General features: G+C 46.0%; 2 protein-coding genes across 11 annotated transcripts in view; one reads left to right on the top strand and one right to left on the bottom strand.

Annotated features, from left to right (window-relative positions):
* LOC135915269 (uncharacterized) overlaps positions 1-22,677 on the top strand; it is a 282,983-nt gene that overhangs the window by 154,344 nt on the left and 105,962 nt on the right. The gene's annotated exons all lie outside the window — the stretch shown is intronic.
* The window catches only part of LOC135915267 (maltase 2-like), an 81,256-nt gene that overhangs the window by 7,528 nt on the left and 51,051 nt on the right, over positions 1-22,677 (bottom strand). The window contains exons 2-3 of one of the 2 annotated variants that reach the window (XM_065448288.1): positions 5,152-5,960; positions 3,503-3,820 (exon numbers count right to left, since the gene is read on the bottom strand). In XM_065448288.1, the coding sequence (XP_065304360.1) occupies positions 3,503-3,820; positions 5,152-5,949 (1,116 nt within the window). In that variant the 5' untranslated portion in view covers positions 5,950-5,960. Of the gene's footprint in view, positions 1-3,502; positions 3,821-5,151; positions 6,001-22,677 lie in introns of those variants that run through there. The other variant, XM_070521928.1, reaches the window with a different exon arrangement.

Raw genomic sequence — 22,677 nt, 5'->3', positions numbered from 1 at the left:
TGGGCGATGCGGAGAGCTGCCTGAGTAAGCCTGATATGGGGATTGCCATTCTCCGCTTGCTTATTTTTTAACACTTGAAACATGATCCTCCATGGTGCCTCGCTTACCAGACAAGAAAAGCGGAAAATGCTGCGGATTTAATAAAGAACTGCATGCTGACCGTTTGAGAAAAAAGAAAAACAAAGTTTGTATTTGTTTCTCTCATAAATGAAAAGAAAAGGCTGCAATAAGGAGTGCGTATATATTGCATCGAGGTGATCCGCGCAAGGCACGTTAATTTATTTGCATCTCCTAAAATGGCAAATGAGTTATAATTGCAAATGAAGAGTTTTCTTGCTCACTCAGGCACTTAGCTTCGCAATGCATGTGACTGTTCATGCGTTTATTTATGTTGACATCCTTTGCAATATTAGTCCAGCACACTTGTTGGTCGTTGTTTAGGTGTGAAAGCTGCGGGAACGGGACGTACCTTTGTACTATTATCTGTCTAGGAATTTGCCTGTCGCTTAGCCCGAGTCATTGCTCGCTTAAGTATTCCTTACAGCAAAGAGCAGTTGAGACATAAAACGGGTCTGATTAGACTCGTTCGCTCAACAACTACTGGTTCGGTAATCTTTGGGTGAGTAATGATATCCGACTGAATAAAATTAAGTTCGAATAACATATCACGCTTTTTTTGTGCCGACAATTCATACTACTACGCCACTCACAGTCTTCAGACGTGAGTGGACAATATTTGCCTTTAGTGCGGACACAGGCTACTCGCCATGCTCGTCTAACGAGCGCAGTAACCTGGAATTGTTCTTGACGCTGCGCTGGCCACATCGTTGCTTGAGTGACACGTGAAATGCTCCTGCCTTGCTCCATCGAAGTGCCCATTGCCGTGTCCTATCAGCCAGATGGACACTCTCGCGAATAAAAATCGCAAAATACTACGTCAAAAGATGGAGCATGACACAGTCGAGAACTCTTTTCTCAACCAGACGTTTCTTGCGAGTCCTAGTTGCCTGTAAATGGCGCTGCAAACAACCTGCGTTTACTGGTGAATGCAAGCAGCATTCTTCTGAAGACTGAAGGAGATACTCGAGCCATTGTATATATATATAAAATACGCCACATAACCCCTGTTTCTACTATTTGCATATGGACGTACCGACATATTATTATTATGATTACTAATACTATTATGTATTGTTAGATATTATTATGGTCTAAAAGCTCCCGTATTCTCACAACTTGCCATTCCCATTAGTCTTCACTGCTGCTTCCACACTGCCTGTGTGTTGGTACGGAGCGTTTAACCAAACTCGCAACTTCATTCGTTTCGAGTTTAATGTACCTTCAATACCGCTTTCGAAAGGAAAATCGGGCGCCATCTTAACTCTGTTTTATGTCTACGCTCTCTCTCGCTCTGCCGTTCCGAGCTGTCTTGCGGGTTATTTCATACGTTGTCGCGCTAACTCTGACGTGCACGGTGCCGTCGAGCAAGCAGTAAAAAAAACTAATTCTTTTCGGCGCACCGAACATCCAATCTGCCTTCGACAAACGCTAAAACGGTCGGTGTACGGTCACTGCCACCGCTCACGTATTTCCGTAAAACTGCAGTTTAACGCGTCTCGGCGACTTACGAGTACCCAAGCAGCACTAACGAATACTCCGCAACGTGTCATAGAATTACTGCGCGTGTTGGGAAAGTGTCGTGTTGCTTGCCAGCACGCGGACGAGGCAATGGACGTGGCAGATCCGTATATGGCCCGGAACTAATTGAAATTCAGACGAGCCAAACATACTAATGGAACGGAATACCCCTGAGCTGAGGAATCCCTTGCACATTGCATGCTAACGAGACTTTTAGGCATCATTAGCTGCCCGTAGGCTAGCGCGTTCCAGAGGACCCCAGGAGACGTGTCATTGGCACCACGCGTCCCGTGGGAATGTTTTTTTTTTTCTGTGCAGAGTGGAGTTCTGCTGGCTCGCGCTAATTGAAAGTGTGGCTAGTGCGTCCGCTAGTGACAGGCAGGCTCCCTCTGGCTTTCGGGGCCCCGGCGAAGAACGAGACACGGCTCTCTGACTAACCGTTTGGCGTGGTTAATGGATCGTTTTGGATTTCCAATGGGAAACCGAACAGCGTTCTTTGCGCGAATAGAAAGGATTAGCTTGGATGTGAGTGCCACCATTCGCTGCATGGTTGAATGGATGTCTATGGAAAACAGAACAGGTTATCGTTAATAATATTCCACGCTGTGTCTGTAGAAATATGTGCAATGTTTCTGTATAAGAGAGTAAGGACTGCTCGCGCGTTATAACTCACTTTATTTGTACAAGATGCACAAGATGTACAAGCTGTAACGAGCTTTCAAATCACGGTGGCAGGGAAGGCAATTTACAGTGCAGTATTTTACAGTGTAAGTGGGAGTCCAGGAGATCTTACATTTTGGGGCAATTGAAGTAAGTTTATAAGTGCTACGAGATATCCTGTTATGGAACGCTCCTGATTGATTTTAATTATCTAGGGTACTGTAAGGTACACATAAACCGCTGGGTGAGAGCATTTTTAGATTGCACCCTCATAAAGTTTCGGCCACCGGTCCGGATGGCTATCAGCATCGTCATCTCCACTAAGCCAGGTGGCGAGTGAAATGTCATTACATTTCGGAATGTGGCTAACGAAACCACAAAGTATCATTGTACAAGAAGCGAGAATAAGCGCCATGAAGTACTTCTCAGCTGTCAGAAGTCTAAAACAATTACCTTTGTCTTATTTGTGGAGCCCTGTGGTGAGCATACTGGTGGATATGTGACGAACAATGTATTAAACTGACTACTACGTGCTTTGATGTCTTGGTAAGTGAATCCGCAGATTAAAGACTGCTCAGAAAAGAACACCGGTGCTCGTTTTAATGCCGGATTGGTTCCTTCGTGGCATGTTCGCATCTGCGCATCCGGGTTTATTAATCTTGAATCAACAGGAATGATAAGTCGAGACCTTGGCCGTGACCGCTGTGCTCTATTCAATATTTTTACTCCTAAGTATCTTAAGATGAAGAAAATGGCTATTGACAGTGGCTAAACTGAAGAATGCGTTTGTGTCCAATTTCTAATACAATAAATAGTTCGTTTGTTTAATTTTTGGTAATGCTAATAAAAATAAAGAAGAACCAACACGCAAAAACTGAGCTTGGGCCTAAAGTGCTGCCGTACAATATGACGCATAGTATATAGGGTGTCCCAGCTAACGCTTACGAAGCTGTTCACAAAGACAATTGTGCAAAAAACACAGTACAAGAGACGATTTCAGGACCTACACTGTTCGCTTATTAGAACGCTGACAACAGAACACCATAGGTCTTATAATTGTGTACCTTGCACCGTGTTATTTAAATCTTCCTTTTTTTAGTTGAACCGATTGACGAACGTTAGCACGGACATCTGGTTTAATGTAACCCTCTACTACATTGGCAGCTGTTGCCATGCGACTGCATACGGGAATTATTTCACTCACCATTATTGCTGATTCATTCGCGAGCACGTAGTAGTTGGCGTACTCCCCGTATGGGTCAAGTAGCCAATGGGCAGCCCACGAGTGTTGGTCGCTTGTCACCGTGGGGTTGATGTCCAGCACCACTCGGAGGCCGACTTCATGCGCCCTCTGGACGAACGCCCCAAAATCCTCCATATGACCCAGGTGCGGGTCGACGTTGTCGAAATCAATGATGTGCTCATACTCAAGTGGGTAGTCGAGTGCGCTGAAAACCGACGTCAGCCGGATGGCCGACGCTCCGATTCGGTGGCGTATATAGTCAAGCCGCGACAAGAGACCCTGCATGAAAAATTGCCACAATTTAAATACATGAATGAAAAGCGTGTGTGCGGTGGGAAGGGCGGAGAGGGGAGGATGTGGTGGTGTTCCAATAGCGCCAAGCGCACTGGACGCGTTGAGCAATACTGCACAAAAATACCTGGCCGTACATTGTCGCCAATTGCATCAAGAAAGATGCAATTGTGTCCTGGCTAAGCTGGCTACCAGTACATACAGATTTACTATAAAAATGTGGGCCTACAAGTAATCTAGAACAACGACAAAAAAAAATTAACCGACGAGTACGATACGCCCTAATCCGAAATTTGAGCGCAGCTCTATACATGTTTTACTTTCGCGATATATTGTCTGGGGTGAACATTCGCCTCGTGTGGAACGCTCAAAACGGAGCGAAGTGCAGCGCGTCTGCCTCGCTAATCGAGAGATCGAGAGAGGCAGTGGGTGCGTGCGATTCACAGCAGCCGCCTCAGACAGAACTCCGCTTATACAGTGCTTTGTTTCCTCACAGACGACGCACGCCACTCTGGTGCCATATCGCAGCCATCGTCGCCGCAGAGCCCGCCGTGCGCGGCACTATGCTTTCCTTCTAACGCTTTCGTTCCACGAATGACGAGAGCGGCCCGTCATCGCTGTGAAATCGAGTCACCACTATCAGCGGCGACAACAACTAAGGGCCTTTCATACAGCCTTACTCGTAGCCACTCGCCATCGTCCTTTACAGGAGCAGTGATCCCCGTCACACAGGCTGGTACCACGGGCTGACCTCAGCAGCAGACGCCACGGACGAGCGTAGCCCTCCCCACCTCCCGACATCCTGGCCTTCCTCGCAAGCACAGATCAGATTGCCCACGCGGCTTCGGGTAGCCTGGCTACCGGCAACTCGTAGCATGTACAGGCTGTCTCTCCTACGCTCATCCTGCGTTGTCCACCTTATGGCACCACTGCACCTTCCCCTTGCGCGTTAATACTCCTCTTTTCACTGTGGCCTTTGTTTTACCCACCACTGCGCCCCGCATTCACTTTCATTCTTCGCGGCACATGTGTTCGCTCGATTGCGCCTACCCCACACGCGGTCACCGCAGGAGCGGGATTTTGTTAGCTGCGCTCTAAAACGAAACCACCTCTCTGTTGGTGATGCAACGACACAAAACGGAAGAATGTGCAAGCAAGCTCTCAGGCGTTATAAAGGGACAGTGTGGGTAATGCATTCTTATTCAGTAGAAAAGAGAGAGCGAGGCATTCGGCGTCATGTTTGGATTACATCAGGACACAGGTCTTTCCCTCAAAACCCGGGACACTCCCACTTAATTTGGGTTGTTTGACAAACCTACCTGGAAGTCGCCAAACCCGTCTCCGTCAGAGTCTACGAACGAGGCGACGAACACTTCGTACATCACAGCACCCTGCCACCACTGCCTGGGAGGGTCGCAGGACGAAGGCCGGAGCAGCAGGACGCCCACGACGATGCACAGCACGGCGACCAGGCAGGACACGCAGAGCAGGAGGCAGCCGATCCGGATGGCCGGCCAGTTCCAGCCGGCGGGGAAGGCCGAGTCACAGCAGTCGTCTTGCTCGTCTCCGAGGCTCCTCTTTTTGGCTCGGCCTCCCGCGCGACTGCTTTTTTCCACGGTCTCCAGCAACGCCGTCGTACTGCCGCTCGTGTCCAGGATGCAGGACTCGCCACAAGAATCGAGCGGCGACTTGAGCGAACTTCCAGAGTCCAGAGCTCTGGTAAGCGCCGTGTAAGCGTGGTGGTTGCCCGTGGAGAACAGGTTGCCCAGGCTCAGCCCTCTTCTGGACTTCTCGTCCACCTGCTCCAGTTGGAAGAAATCCGTGGGAGAGACGAGGATATTGTTGTTTCGGCACGTGCCATCGATCGAGTGACGACTGCAGGACTGCCGGTGTTGGCCCTGGTGATGGTGATGATGCTGCTGCTGATTATGGTGGTGGTGCCGACCGTGGTCCTGCGCGTGCCGCTTGCCTTCGGATGACAGCCGCGCAGGGCCATTTCCGGTGATTTGGAAGATGTCCCCTCCAGCGCTTCGCTCGGTGACGCTTATGCCACTCACGCGGCCGCCATCGAGTCCAGAGCGGTGCCTGTAATTGTGGTCCTCTGCATCGGTCTCCATGGTTTCACAACCTGCGAGCAAAGAAAAAAAATTGAAAAATATAAATTGTGTCAGCCAAGCTAGCCCAGATAATTACCGTAACCTTGAATGTGTTTCTTAAGCATGTCATATGAATATCTTAACTCAGCATGTTAAACAAAAAAGTTACACCATAAACGCTCTCATACATGAGACTGCGCTTTGAAGTTCCTGGTGTTAAATATTAAACTTAGCAAAGATACTGATCTCCACATCAGCAACTCTTTCCTATTATAGTTTTCTGTACATGGAAAATTTATTCAAAACAACTTGATATAAAGCGGTGCATAATTCGGTGCATTTAATCGCACGCAACATGCTACCACGTTGCAGTTGACAAAGTAAAGCTAAGAATAATAATTTATGCGTGTATTTTTACAGCATTTCCTTCATTGTGCTCCACGCTCTGGGTTACTAGTCATCTTTATAACAACATAACAAGGTGCATTTGTTTACAAATTTGAGGCGGTACTCCTAAAAGAATGTGTAGTACGTATACTGGCACCAAATCTGGATTTATTTAGGTTAGGCCATCACCTTTAAGCCATCACCTGCAAGTAATTTCAGCTTACCTATGATAGCGTTTAGGTGGTTCAAAGGGATTGTTCTAATGGAGCGTAGTAAGGCTTAGCCAACCTGAAATGTGCAGTAACTAGCATAACACTCAATGTAGTATAAGCGTTAGCGGAAATGTGTCTTCCGAAATTCACATAAACAAAGGTGCCATAAGCATGGTGACGAAATTACATCGCCTGAGACAAATGAGAACCAAAAACAATCTACCTGTCCGTTTGCAACGCGGTATTTTAGAGAACTGAAGCATTTTACACACTTTTGTAACAGTGAAAAGTAATCTGTCATCGCGCCGGAAAATTGCCCGAAGACAAAGAAATTGTAATTTTCTGTCTGCCAAGAATGCATTGCGAAAAGCAACGCGCGAAAAAAAGCACATCAAGGCTGTGATTTATTCTCCTGAGGCCGAAGTAAGAAATGTTTATTGCGATAGCAACTACATCAATGCTCGAGGAGCATTTTTTGCAGTCGAAGTCGACGTAGCTGGAATATTTCGTACAAAGTCCAAGGGCAATAACAACGTCGCGAGTGCCGTATGCTGTATGCGTGAGTGAAATCGTGCGAAGGGGAGCCGGTGATCGCGGCTCAACTGGCGCGTAAGGAAAGAAAGCTGAGGGGAAACGCACCGTCTTCACGCGAAATACCATCAGAGGATGGGAGGGAGGACTGGAGGGAGGGATGGCGACGTGTTTTGGCAGCAAGAGCGTATTTCTCGACCGCACGCTAGTGGAAGCTTGCATCGGGGCTCAACTGGCGCGTGTAAGGGAGGAAAGCTGAGAAGAAACGCGCTGTCTTCCGTCACGCGAAAGACCATCAGAGGATGGGAGGAATGACTGGAGAGAGGGATGGCGGCGTTTTTGGGCGGAAAGAGCGTAATTCGCGACCGCACGCAAGTGGAAGCTTGGATCGCGGCTCAATGAGCGCGCGCAAGGGAGGAAAGCTGAGAGGAAACGCGCCGTCTTCCGTCACGCGAAAGGCCATCAGAGGATGGGAGGCAGGACTGTAGGGAGGTATGACGGTGTTTTTCGGCAGCAAGAGCATATTTCATGACCACACGCAAGTAGAAGCTTGGATCGCGGCTCAACTGGCGCGCGCAAGGAAAGAAAGTGGGAAGCCAGCGCTGGAGGTAGGGTTGGGGTGGGAGGAGTTGTACTCCGGCAGCAACTGCGTACACTTCGTGGCCGCGCGACTTTCTTGAAAGCGATCTGCAGAACGCTTATACCCCTGTGGTTGCTGTGTTCTCGCCGCTCAGTTTGCGTTTAAGCGAGAGGCAACACGAACGTCACTTCATTCGCTGCTGCCGTCGCGCTTCCTCACGCCAGCGTTCTGAGAGCGAGTCTGCGAGTTTGTCGAGTATGATGTGTTCATGGTTGCCGGTGCGCGCTGACGCCATGCTCGTTGATTAGTAAACGAATGTTTACAAGTTTATAAGGCCGATAAAAATACTACCTTTGCATAGTACAGCTACCTACTAATTTTCTATTGCAATCGATGCTTCATCTTTCGGGCGAAACAGCGACTTTCTTTTTTATACAAATATTCTTTGCCACTGGCCCCTCGCCTTCGCTGTTAATATGCCCAACGCCAAGAGTGTAAATTGCCCTGGATACGACGTACATCGCAGATCTATACAGACCACACAACGCCGACTGGATATTTGGTGAAGATATTCTGAAACCGAATTTCTGTACCATGGCCACATCCGTCGATTGTGCAGAATGATATTCGTAGGCTGCTGCAATTGAACAACTGTGTCAGGTGATCAATGTAGAATTGCTGTGCATTCCCCTGCGCGCACGCTTTGTTCACACTCTCTCTCTTTTTCCTTATCTTCTTCCCACATTACCTTAGCTCCAGTTTAGGATACAAAACCGAATGCTCGTCTGATTGATGAAATTTCCTCCCTTTCTCTCTCTCTCTCTCACTCTCAAGGTGGGCTTTCATTTTGTTTTGCGCGCAACTCTAGTGCAGAATGTTTTTGCGCATATAAGCCCTGGTTCGGGCGGTGTTTATTCGTGGTTCAGGGAAGAACAAGGTAGCGAAGTGTAAAACGTTACCTTTGTTCTACATTATGGACTAACGTATTTTGAAGTAATAAAGCCATTTTATCAATAAGTAAAGCTAATTAGGAGAAAAGACATCAGTGCGTGCGAAAAAATAAACAGCAAATGATTCCACTCATCACCGAAGGGCAAAATGTTCAGCGCAAGTAACACGTGAAACCACCACATAGCGTAAGCTTAAGCGGCGCAGTGAAAAAAAAAAAAACGTTTTTCAAATGGCGCCTACCTCCGTGGCAAATGTAGTGTGAAAATCTAGATAGGAGTTCATAAAACAACGGCACCTTTTTTTTCTCCTTCTGCCAATGCTTGGCGACAACATTTCCGGCCATTGCTCATTCCCGATGTGTTTTCAAAATGCGCTCTGAGCGAAAGCTTGAGATATTGTGAGTGGAACGGAATACAAAAGGAAAGTCCTCCTCCTCCTGTTCGTCTTGGAGTGTAAAAGAGGCGAAAAGATGTGAATCAACGACAAACCAAGACATGAGAGTGAAATAACTATTCAAAGACAATTGTTATCTGGTCTTCTTTCAGTGTGCAATTGTGTGCGCACACTAGCACCTACATTTAAATACGTATAGTTGGGAGCAGCTTTCTAAGCTGCTGGTTGTCACTTGATACATTTTCGCATCATTTCTGCCGCAAGAAGTACAAAGAAACTAGCTCAGCAGCAAGTAATAATATGTTATTTCCAGGCTATAAATTACCCCTCTGAAGCGGCCGAATCACCTAAGAGACATCTAAAAAAAACACAAAACTTCGAATAGTGGGAGCTTACATACAAAGTGCTCGAATATTAGGCCAATCAAAATTTACTTGATTTGTCTGCATATAGATTTGATTTCGATGCTAAAATCTACATACACATAAATTGACGAAAGTATCCACTCAAGTACAACCTATTCATTTAGGACTATGGTAACAAGTACACAAAAGCACGGAATCCTGCATATCTGGCCCTATGCACGGGGCTCTAATCGAGCTGCCATATTGAGAGAACGTTCTGCCGCGAACAGGCCAAACGCATTAATTTCTTGAGATTAATGCTGTCCGCGAGCAAGAAAATCTATTTGGCGAAACAAAACAGATATGAAAACATAAGATAGAATAGAGAGAACGCAAAGCAAGGGTGGGCCTGCAAAGCACTTCATTGCTGCTACTTAAAACGGGAAGATTTAAGAAATGATTGGTGTGTTTAATGACGGTGCGGATACAGGATTAAGTTTCCAAATGAATGAAGCAAAGTGATCGCGGTGTTCAAAAGGTCGGGTTCCAGGAATCAAGGGAGCTTGCAGATACATGTTAAGCGCAAGCATGCCCTCCGCCCTCCCCCCACCACTCTGTCCTTTCTGCCCCGCATCGGACGCGATAACCGCGCTATCATCAGCGACCTTTCAGTCTGCCCTCTCTGCTTCTTTTTCCTGGCAAAGGAAGTGACAGCCGTTTCCCCTGGGCGATGCTTAACGACCATCCGAGGATTTCATTAATCATCGTAATGAGCAGTTAACTCCCGTTGGCGCGACGCTGAGCCCTCTGCGCGCAAAGTCATCTGTTTCACGGTTGACGCCCTGAGGTGGATTAATGTGGTCGAAGCCAGGAAAGCGGAGAAAGCCGCTCTGGTGTGCAATTACTGGAGAAGTGAAGCTCGTTGAGCAGGGGACTGTGGAATTAACTTTTACGCCTGCTCCTTTGTGACATTGTACTGTGCTGTGCACTGTGCAGGAGTTCCCACTAATGCGTCCAACGCTCGCAAATATACACTTTGGCAGTTGGCGTTCGCGTCTTAACAGCCGAAAACAAGAGAATAGGCTACTTGTTTCGCCAGACAGATGCCGCAAAACAATAAAAAGAAGATTGAAGAGTGAGCAAAAGCTCATGTGTAAATGCTTTTTCATGTAACCTCGAGAGCTTCTAAATATGCCTAGAACTAACTTCTCACGTTTAAAGGCTGCAAAATTTTTTTTAATATTAACCCCATTTTCCCATACCACTATTTAAGTGTCTGAAAAGAGTACTGACATAATTTTTCTTTATATCAATTGAAGCAATAACTGCTGAGCGCTAGCCTACTTTTTGCCATTTCCTCGCGTCGCCTGCGTACAAAAACGAAGAGATGCCGATTCCTCTCAATAGTCAAGCTTTTCAGTGAGACCTGGTGATTGATGGTCCCTGTAAGGTATGGTTCTCGATTTCTTACTTCCGCATTTTCAAGATTTTTTTCACATCAAATTTCCCAGTGAAAAGGAATACCTCGTACAGGCTTCAGAGGTCAGAAAAATCCCGTTTCATGCACTCTTCCCGACATAGTGTGGTTGTGGTCCACGAATTTTTTTTAACCCAGTGAGTCAAGCAACTTCCGCGTTCCTGCAAATTCGGTGCAGCGGACGCTCCGTGCAAGCCGGCATTAGTAAGCCCACTTTGTCCTCGCAGTGTCGCTCGTATACCGGAAGTTACTGCAATGGCCACTCTCTCAGGCGAGCGGAAGTGAGACGGTCTCCACGGGCGGGGAACTTAACGGGCCCTTATTTGCTGAATGCTCGCATCCGGCACAAAAGAGGGCACCGCCGTTTCCTTGCCGCAGTCCCACACGGCGGCATCTTCCCAGCAACGCACACACTCTTACGGCCATCTTCATTTCAGTATTCCTCCGGCACACTGCACCGGCCGCAATTCGCAGCGCCATGCTCTTCTTCTTGTGCACTTGCCCGATGGCCTGACGCCTACCCACAGCCTCGCCGCTTCGGGGCTGACCTCCCCCTCACCGCCTAAGGCGCCTGGCGCTAATCGATCAGACTCCGCCTGGATCCCAGCCACGATAGAAAGACGGGGGCACCCGAACAAGAACGACGGGCAGCGGTTCTTCGTCTCTCACTACGCCGTACCCCCTCTTCATTTTCCTTTTTTCCCTTTTCCCGTATTCCCCGGTCAGACCGAGCGTCCGCAGCATTTCAACGCCCCCTTGTGGCCCTGAGCTCCGGACGCGCTCCCGAGTAGGGACCACTCGGGATTCCCAACCTCCCTTCCTCCCCTTCTTTCTTCCTTTCCTCCCCATTCTTGTTTGCGCTCGCAGTACGTCCTTCTTTGCTTTCGACACCGTCTCCCCAGCCGGGGACAAGGAAGAGTGCATCTCTCTGTCGTCGAGGGCGTCGTCTTGGCTGCTCCCTCTACGCTGGCTTTGGGCCGCAGCATGCGACGAAGGTCGCCCGCTAGTTGTGTCGCGGCCGCGCGATAACTGACCTAAATGATCTTAGTTTCACGGATGTCTGATAGTGCGTATGAGAACTGAAAATGGAGTGAGTCGGTTTGAATCCGCGGGGGAAGTACGGCGCAAAATAAATATTAAATAATCTTTACGAACACGTTCAGGCAATAAATGACAAAAGCGATGACTGTCATGCAATTCAGTCAAGAAGTTAATGCACAGTGACAAACGCGCGACGAGGAACGACGGTTGCGTCAGTGAAGTATATTTGCTGGGGAATGCTGACACACGTTCGACTGCCGAGAAAGAGCTCTAAACAACTGTCATAATGCATGGTCGAAAAAAGTGTAATAAAGTATGCGTATAATTTTACGGCAGTGGCACATGCTCCTTGTAAACCGTGTCTTGTTGCATAGAAAAAAAAGACGAAACTGTTCGGGATAATCGGGATAGGAGAGAGAGCAAAAAACTGAGGAAATAAGAGTTGGATGTTTCACTGATGTCAGCTTCGCATTATCTCGCAGTATTTTGCCGCTTGAGAAAGTGACAGAGAGCGTCAGTTACGTCTTCTTCGACGCGAAGTTCTGCCTTCTTTGTTTAATGCTTCCATACGAAAAGCAAAACTACGCCTACACGTGGCAACATATGAATGTCCCTCCCTCCCCCCCCAAAAAAATGGGAACCGAGCTACTGGACCTTTAGTGATGGCAACCATATCAACCTTGTAAACGATTAGGCAAAAAAGCACATGAAGTGGAAAACTGCGTTTTTTTTATTGCAACGGTCAAATGAGATTTCACGAAGGAACAACTTGCTACTGATCCTCTTTGGCCGTACCTGGCCCTTGCGCCAATAAAAACCACACATTATTTCATTCATTCAACTTGCTACTGATCGCACGCAGACACACATATATACGTAGAAAATTGCAGGTACTTCATTGCAAAACTATGTCGGCTTGTCTTTAGCAACTTGCCATGCCCGTATCACTAGCTGGTCGCGAAACGACTTTATAAACCAAGCGAACAATCAAAGTAAAATCCATTGTTATTTTTTCTTTCTATTGGTCGCAATCAGGCCTTTTGAAAGGAGTCGGATCTTCATACTCGAGATATGAAGTCCGCTTTGGTGTTACGGCGCTGCTTAAAGAGAAACCCACCAGATTACAATTTTGCCTCATCATTTCTATTTTTCTTTACGACTAATACTATTCGCAAAGTCTTGCGAGACCGAATTTGCATTTCTTTCACATTTAGTGAGCTCGTTTGAGCTCCACGTGTGCTTATCTTGCCTTTTGAATTATTCAGATTTCCTTGCAATAGAAGAGAACAGGCATCTAGCAACAAAAAAGAAATAATGCAAAACATAGGAGGCTTTTTTACTAACAAGCCCATAGATTGCATTCGCTGCCCGCCGAAGATGTTCCAGTAAGAAGAAAAGGAGCGCCCACACTTGTTACTACAAAACTCCCAAGGTATGAAATCTAGATTCCCTTTTTCTTTACCTTGGCTCTCTAAAATGCTTTTTTGCATTGTGGTTTTCTAGCTTTTCAGACCCCCGGTTAGGTTCGACTTCCGCAGACATCTGCAAGGAAAAGATCGTTGTTTCTTTATGAGTTTTACGTGTGATAATGTCCGACGATTATTATTCTGAAAGATGAATTACCATTATTTTGCGCCTTATATTTTTTTTTCCTTTTAACACCGGGCACTACTTCCTTGTGGTCGGTGTGCGAGGACTACTAAGAAACTTCCAAGTTCTCGTAACTTACAAGTCCAGCCACTGACGCTACTTTTTCTCACTGAACTTGCAAATCTGATTTTGCGTGCCCGTTGTAAGAGCCCAGTGAAGAGAAGCAGTATTGTTCCTTCAAACAATCTTATTTTTTTTTTTACAAATATGCCCACCCATAGCTTAGAAGTGGAATTGATGATTGATGCAGGCTGTTGAAGTACTTTTCGGCTTACTTTGAAGCTACTGACAAAAAAAAAATAGGGGGAACTAAATTCAACGCATTGTTCCCTTCATTTATTATGCAACCAGCCCTCTTCAAGATGAATGAGCCCTCCTCGTTCGCACAGAAATCGCAAACTCTCATGGACGCTAACTACCTCCCCATATTTTACATTTCTTTACGCGATGCATCAATTTATCTCTCGTCCTGTCACTTTTGTTCCGACAGTTTTCTTGGACTGTATTCTAAAAACTTTTTTTGGGGAATATCTGCATTGGGATTGGTGCCTTAAAAGCTCGTTTTAGACAGCTCTTGCATGGAGCTTTCTAAAGGCAAGACGAAAGCTTTCTAAAAGCATTGGTGAATTTTGATAAATGCTCCATGCATCTAATATTTATGCAAGGACATCGCGAAGAGCCATAGTCCCTGGAAAAATGAGAGTAAAGCTTTTTTTTCAGTGCTTATCAAAAACAAGACAACCCATTTAGTGCAAGCAGTGCTTCATCGGAGATAAGCGATCGGCACGCTTTAGGAACAGAAAACATAAAGGAGCTTCAAATTTCATCTCTTATTTGCGGATAAAAAAATACATTTCCACTACGAACAAAGTCATATAGCTACACAGTCTAAACAAGCAGATGGAAAGGGCCGCATAAATATATGCTTCGAGGAAATCTGGCACATTCAATGTTACTGATTATGATTATGATGCTACTGCTACTGATTATCAAATTCGTATAGATGTATGTGTGCGAAGTTCCATGGCGTTTTGTTGTAATGGACATCATTATGCCACCCAAGGAGATTATTCTGTTAACCCTGTCTTAGTATTATTAACTAACACAGAACTCTTATAGTCTACAACAACCTGGTATTTATTTTATATATATCTTTCTTTATGGTGTAAATAATTTATGTTTATTTCTGGGTCACGAGCGCTCTTCTTTCTTTTTTTCAAGCACATAACTACAGAGGCTTCACTTTATTTCCTATATTTATTGTGGTATTTAACAAAACTACTTATTGCGTCACTCTTCAGGTGACATAAAATTTTGGTATCATCTGCGAACAGATGCCATAGAAAAAACGTCCAACCAGCCATATATATGCAGGCTTTACTATTTTATCCTGTGCGCTTCTATGATCGTTTTCTTGTATTAAGCATAGGAGAAAGGGAGATGACTGCGAGCACAAGCAGGGGTGGAAACTTACGTTATTTTGGCGATATAGTTCAGTTCCACGCTGCGAATTATCGTTTGAGATTCCGGATGAAAATTTTACTGATTCTGACGGTTAATTTCTTTTTTTTCTTTTTTTGAAAATGAAAAGCAATTACCGAGGAAATTTATTTTCTGGAAAATACTCACAAAAGTCAGAACTTGGCGTGAGACCTACAATTTAACAGAAAGAGCGTTTTATATCGTTTTTCAACACCGAGTGGCATTCTGGAAGTCATTACGCTTGCCGCGTTTCTCTTGCTTGTATTCTGTAGAGAAGGTGGACGGGCACGGCCGTATACCACGGAAATATATTGCGTAAGCGACAATGAGATTTTAACCTGCGAAAGTATGCCACTCCCTTGACAATACAGAGTCTTAAATGTTACTTTTTTTTTCGTTGGCTGTTAGCTGTCGTATAGAATAATTTACCCCTGCACATTCTTTTCAGCCGAACGCGTCCTTCCTTAGTGTGACTGTTTTCTATATTCTGGTCGAAACCTATTGATGTGGCAGCGCCAGCGACGAAGATACAAAAGTAGATAAAAATACAGGACTGATGCCTTGTTTCTTTGTCGTTGGCGCTGCCCCGTCAAGGTAAGATGTTCAACCAGTGCCGACTTGCTCAAATCTCCACTCTTCTGAATTTCTCCGAGTGCTCACTTGACGTCCATCTCGAAAACTGCCAGGAATTTTTCCAGGGATGAAAGATTTGCTATGTACAATTTATCTGCGCGCTACATTATCTGCACTGCAAGTATTTCAATTGTTCATTGGCGAGCCCTCTAAATAACATTTGCACTTTTCATTTGCTTCCCGGAACACCTTTCTTTAGGGTGATTTTCATGGCACGCACAGAAAGCACGTCGTCGATGCATTCTTTGAAAAATTAAATTGCATTTTTCCTGGTTACGCCCCAGAAGATAAATCGGATTGTGGTGTATGCTGCAGTGGGAGACCCGCGAAGTAACTGTGACCCCATGGGTTGTTTTAACGTCTACTCAATGCACGAAATACACAAGCATGTTTATCTACCGCCCGCTCTGGATAGCGGCCGTGGCTGGAATCGAACCCGGAACCTTATTCTCGGAATCGAACCCGGAACCTTATTATCATAAATGCATCTCCATAGCCATCGAGTGGGTGCTCGGTAGCAGTTAGAATGTTCCAGTGGTGAGACACGCTAAATATAAATTGTGATCTCGCCGTTATCGCACCCGATGTGCCACTGTGATATACCAGCGGTGCTCGCTCGAATGCCTAAAGTTCTTGCGTATCTCTTAAGCACGCCATTTATTCCTATTTCCCTCACCGTTGGGCGAAACTGAGATTCTATAATTGTGAAGCACTTACATCTGCTCGAATGCAATCATTTATACCGATGATAATCAATCTTTATTTGTTTGTCTTCAGCTTGGCGGCTATTGTACGACAGCATAGCAACTGGCCTGTTAAGAAACGGTAGCAAGATTAATAGGTTAACATTTTGTCGAAGGTCGACATCTTTTTTCTCGTAATGATTGCTGAAAGCCATACTAAACGTTATTTGTTTTGTTTGGCTGTTTACTTCCCTAATACTTCTTAGTAGTAGTTTTTATGTAGTTCATCCCTTAGTATGTCACCAGGTTCTGCCTCCTAACCGTAACCAACAAATCATTCGCATCCTAAATTCTATGCTGTAAAGAGCGCAAACATATTGTTTTTAAACTGAATTGCTCGGAAGAGAAAGTGTGAAAGCGAAGTACAAAAAGAAGAGCCATCTAAGTGAACAAAAACACAGAAAGCCAGACTGCAAAACGTTGCCTGAGACTTGGAACTTTGGCTGCATATTTATGCTTCCTTTGCAGTCAGCAATCAATATCACGTTACCGCAGTCCCCGTATCCCTGCGGGAATGAAAGGGTGAAACACGCCTTTGTTTAACTAGCGCGAGAGTATTGATTTTCTTGCGGCGGCAGACAAAGGTCCTTGAAAGGGTGGTTCTGAAACGCATTGTGCTGACTAAACAAAGGATTTGTCCGGAAGGGTTGGGAGTTTCTGTCAAGAAAGTTGGCGGCACGCGACATTAAAGAAACAGAAAAAAAAACAAAATTGCTAGGCTAATGCATTAAAGCGATCGTTACGACTAACCTGGAAAGTCGCTCTGACGATGCGGCTCGCAATGTCAATATGCTAATATTTGGAAAGCACGAACGGTAGAGTGTAATACGTAACCGGAAGAATTAGGAAACGTGGCATGGAGATATAGATGATTGGCTAACGACTAAAGTAGCGACTGTCAGCGTAACTAACAAGTACAGAGCATGCATTTATAAATGAAGTGGGCAAACGCTAACAAAAAAGAAATGAAGCATATCCCACGCCTTGTCAAAATCGATGTTATGTGAAGGACTTCACTAGTAGCCGTCTACCCATCATTGTTTGGCGTTTTGCAAGGTTGTGGCGTTGCACCAGGTGAACCGACGAGTTTTTGGAAGATGTGGCTCAACGTGAGCAGGCGTTTTAGTAGCATCAAGGCAATGGTCAACGACAATTGTCTGACGCTGGCGGCACAATTTCAACTTCGGCTGTTTGACGCCTGGCTTACCTAACACCCATCCTGGGATTTTATGTAAGTACAGGAAGAAGGCGTAAGCGAGGGAAACACATATTGGGATGGCATCAGCGACTACGCGTCATACAATTATCAGCACCTATCGGCGATCTAGACGAGGGCCGATCGTGAAGGTAGTACAGCGTCCCTCAGTTTACAGGTAGCGTTAGCTGCTACGACGAAAGTGTAGGGGAATATGGGCCCATCCCGGAGCCGGAGAAGGGGAGTGCGTAGAGGTGTTGCTTTCTGCACGACGCTTCAAAGGGCGAGCTGCCAGAAGAATACGAGTAGCTGGCGCGTGACGCATGCACCAAAAAAATCTCGAAGAGCTAGTCGGATTTGGCACGAGAGGAGAAGGCGGGTAATCTGGCCGTGTTGGTTACAGCTTTTGGCCAAAGTGTTCTATTCCAGAGGTTTGCTTTCACCTTCGCGGTCATGCTTTTCTTTTGTTACTGAGGTCCAATGTGTGCGAGACAAGAAATATCTACCTGCCATGGGGTGCCTGTTATGAGGGCAGCAGTTTTTCGCATTAAAAAAAAGAAAATGGTTGAAAAGACTTTGCGTAGGTGGGATCCGAACTTGCAGATTCCACATTACGCGTTCTGTTGTTTACATGTAGGCGTACCATGGTAGACATTGGGGTTGCCTTTGTTTTCCCGGAATGAATGACCTACGAAATGCCATGGTAAATAAATTAGAGGTTGAAATGGGCGCAGGTATTATTTCATTGTCTGCATATTATTCTAAAAGTGCGAATACAGCCTGCGTTTATACAGCATGTTTCACTTAACATTAGCAAAAGTATAAAGACATGAAGTTGCTACCTAACTGGATATATCCAAGGTAATGTTATTTGCGGTCGTTTGAAGATACTCAGGTACTCAAGCAGGAGGCGTCGGCGCTCATGAAACTTTTCCATATTCAAATGAGAGCAGAAGTGAAGCCTTAGGCTACGACAGCCCGAATGTCCTCAGGGAATCTTTCTGCGTGATTTTGATTATGAGGGGCAGGAAATAGGCATACGGAAGGATAAGAACACATGTATCACGTTGGAAACAAATTCTGTGGGCTAGAAGCAACTACCTGGACTGGAGCATGCTCATCGAGTTATGTTGTGACTTCCTGTACCTTCCACAGCCCTAAGAAGATTGAAACTGCGTCCTCGTGTCGAACGTGCAGGTGGTGACACAAGGTTAAGTTGGTATAGAAGGTAAAACTCATCTATTTCTTGGTAGAAAAATGGTGCTTTGTTGAGTACCCCAGCAGAAAAAGAGCCGCATGCCATCCAAGCTTCCTATTAGATCAGCGTACATGTAGCATATAGCACACACACACACACACACACACACACACACACACACACACACACACACACACACACACACACACACATATATATATATATATATATATATATATATAATAGGCGTGTTCATCTCAGCAACTTGGGCACGGCGTCTGGAAAAGGACCACTCAGGCAAGGTTGCCGCAATCCGAAAAACCGACAGAGCGTCAACCGTCAACTTCTTCGGCCGTGCTGGCACAGAACTAGCGTCGAAGTTCCCCGGTACAATGTATATATATATATGTATATATATACCAGTTTCTGTCACTAGACTGACCTTCATCAGGGCCTGTAGCCCTGACGAAAGTTGGCCCACAGTGGAAAGACAATGAGTGAGGCATGGCAAGTGGAGCACACTGGCTTATATCGGTTCAAGTTCCACAGACGTTGCCTGACATCTCTTATGTATTTGTAAAAATTGATCATTATCTCTCTCTCTCTCTCTCTCTATATATATATATATATATATATATATATATATATATATATATATATATATATATATATATATATATATATATATATATATATATATATATATATATATATATATATATAAATGTTTGTGCTCATATAAACCGGTATGCTCCCATATGTTATACCGAAGTGTCAGATACGGCAGTTACGCCACATATGAATTTTTGAGAGGCGACCTACCTGCAGCTGCTAATGGTTTTCGGTGGTCGAGGAAGTCTTAAGCCACACCTTTCGTTATAGTGAGCCATGGAAAATGGAGCTCCCTTCACTCACTCGTTCTCTTCGAGATGTTATAAATTATTCTAACGAGTGGGTAGCGATGGCGCAATTTATGTTCCGGCTGCTTCTTACTACATCTTTGCGGGGAAGCAGGGAAGGTAAAAGAAAAGGAACGCCTCTGAGTTTCTTTGCGGGAACAGAGAAACGCTTCACACCGAAGAACACGCCCTCATCGTGCAATCAAGAAACTCCAACCAACTCAGAAAGAGTTCTTGCGCCCACTCGCCTGGATTTCGAAAAACAAAAGCAAGAAAAAAAGAAGTTCTGTGCCTCTATAATAATGTATTCTCGGGAAGAAAATTTGACGCCTCAGACGCAGAGGCTTCTGCTGGACTCATTGAGAAAACGCTCGAGTACGCTCCTCAGAACGAGATACGTACTGGTTTCATAACTCTGTGCTCTCGGAGTGTCGCCACAATCCGACAGGACATAAAAGGCTTCTTTTTCTTCTTTTTATGCAAAGCATATTACGAGAGCTCAACCCAGCTCCTCAGGCGCGGCGGTGTCGCCACGAAATCACGTGACACCGTGACGTAACGACAGAGGAGAAGTGGCTTTGGCTCAACTCTTGCAAGACGGGCTGGGTGGGAATCGAACCAGAGTCTCCGGAGTGTGGGACGGAGACGCTACCACTGAGCCACGAGTACGATGCTTCAAAGCGGTACAAAAGCGCCTCTAGTGAATGCGGTGTTGCCTTAGAAACGAGCTGTTTCTAAGGCGTGCGTCTCTTGCTCAGGCGCACATTTCGTTGCCGCGCCGAACGCTGCTTTGCTCGACGCTCACCGCGTCCAATGCGGGGCGCGTAGTCGCTGCCCTGTAGCCCATTGTCTTACACCCCTTGGCGGGTCGACGGGAACGCTGTCGCGTTCCACTCTTGAAGGCGAAGAAGTAATGCACGAGTTGTTTCTTCGTCTAGCAGAACCAAATATAGCCAAGCAACAGCAGTTCACCAGGCTAAACAGTGGTTCAACAACTAAAATAAAGGCTAGTATGCTTCGCATCCTGGGCTTAACCTTACCTAAGCCATAGCCATTTTTTTTGCCCATGCAGTTTAGCTTGGGGCTGTACCTACGAACAAAAGAAAGCTATAATGGCGATGGAGAAGCTTGGGCGTACTTATTTCTTCAAGAGTTGTTCTCTGAAGTTGGGCGCGAAATCATCCTTACTCCACCATTGCTACACTGCCATTTGCACAGGATGAATCTCTATGCGACATTTGGAATAGGAGACAACTGCTTCATTGCCTAATGCTTCACCGTGCCGACACCTTCACGAAAGCCCTCGCTTTATCATCCGGGCCAAATCCCGTACAGATATGGTTTTCGCTCCACGAGTTCTCGTATCACAAAGACAGTAAACGTAAAGTGAGGACGTCATCACATCCAACCTTTATTTTTGTTTTTGTCCTAGCAAAAATGCAAAATAACAGAGAGGATTCGGAAGGGGGAGTATGCAAGAACTTTGCACGACAAGCAAAAGTCGCGATCCACGGTGCCTAGTCAGCAGTATGCGCGGAAGCGAACTGTTCGTGCCGACCTGCGGATGACGTGTGTGAGAGCGTGGCCGGTTGTTTCGTGATGAGAACGTCCCGATCTACACTCCTCCTCACCCAGCGTGCGATGAAATGTGCCGGCGAGAGGGTAGGGCAAGAAGGAAGGGGAAAGAGACGGGCGGGCTGCTGGATACGGTCGGGCCCCACAGTGAATACGAGTCCAACTTAATTAAGGGACCGTTCGCATGCGCCTTCTGAAAAGCGCTGACTGGCGCTCGTGCCTATGCGTACAGCGATCCAGTTGCTGCTGCGAAAGCAGCCAAACGCCGACGCGCAGTTTTCTAATTGTGCGCCGGACCCTACGCACCCGCCCACGGTTCTGCGCGCGTTGTTCGAGAAGGTTGGCGGGAGTGGAGAGGAGGAAGGGGCGCGGACATGGCCAACTGAGCACGTGGTCCTTTTTTTTTTTTCCTGATGAGAGTGCTTTCAAACTAGCGTCGCTGCGTGCCAAAGCCCAGAGTAAGCATTTATTTTTTTCTTCCTTAATTATGTTTGTACGCGTGTGAGAGAGAGGGACAGTTTCCGGAAGTTTTGGAGTCGTGATGAGTTAGGGGTGCCCCGTTAGTTCATGCCGCGAGCTTGCAATTCCATGTTTTCTATTGTGCGCGCAGCTTTTCTCCTCGAGTACATTTAGCGTATGCGGAAGATGTGAAAGCCGGTAGCATTTCCCAAACTTAGGTTGATGTTTCGAGTTTCGCGACTCGCTCTGAGCCGGCATGCTTCAACAGAGAGCAGGGGTCTTGCAACACGAAAAACCTTTTATCCACTCTGCGAAAGAGATAACAGTCGAAAAGAGCCGTTAGTCACTAAATTTCTGGCAGAGAGGAACAAAATATTCCTGCTATAGATAAAACACCTCGGTTCCGCGTGCTCTCTTGACGAACTCATAGCCTTATTCGGAATTAAGCACTGCTCGCATATTCAATTATGGGTGTCTGTCCTATCCACTCCGTTTCTTCCCGCCCGTATTTCCCTTCAACGACACTACATGATGCACGAACTGGCTCAGCAGTCTACGCTTCTCATTTAGGTGACCCGAGATTTAGGCCTCATAATTTTATAGAACCGGCGCAGAAAGTTTTCATATTCTAAATTAGAAGTTGGTAGTTTTGACAGGTGAATTACCGAGCTTACGATGCCGTCATGAGCATACAGTCGTGTAACCTTTCAGGTATTGTCCCGAAAGACCCCCATCCGCACGAATCCCAAGTGCGGAAGTGCGTTAACTACGCGCTTTCGCTGGCTAGGAATGGCGAAGTTCGACATCTTTCAGCTGGCATTCGTCCTTGCATATTTTCGTTCTCTTTCACTCCAGTGAGTTTGATGATGACGTCGTGACGAAAGGTCTAGTGAATGGATTGCAATCTTTTCGCCCATGTCATAAAGTACAATGACATTTAAACTCCAACACAGGCCTAATACTAAACGAATAAATTATGAAGGCCCCATTATGAAGCGA

Source organism: Dermacentor albipictus, chromosome 7 (genome assembly GCF_038994185.2).
Source record: "Dermacentor albipictus isolate Rhodes 1998 colony chromosome 7, USDA_Dalb.pri_finalv2, whole genome shotgun sequence".
Classification (NCBI taxonomy): Eukaryota; Metazoa; Arthropoda; class Arachnida; order Ixodida; family Ixodidae; genus Dermacentor; species Dermacentor albipictus.
Note: the sequence above shows the minus strand (reverse complement) of the source record. Positions and strands in the feature narration are given on the sequence as shown.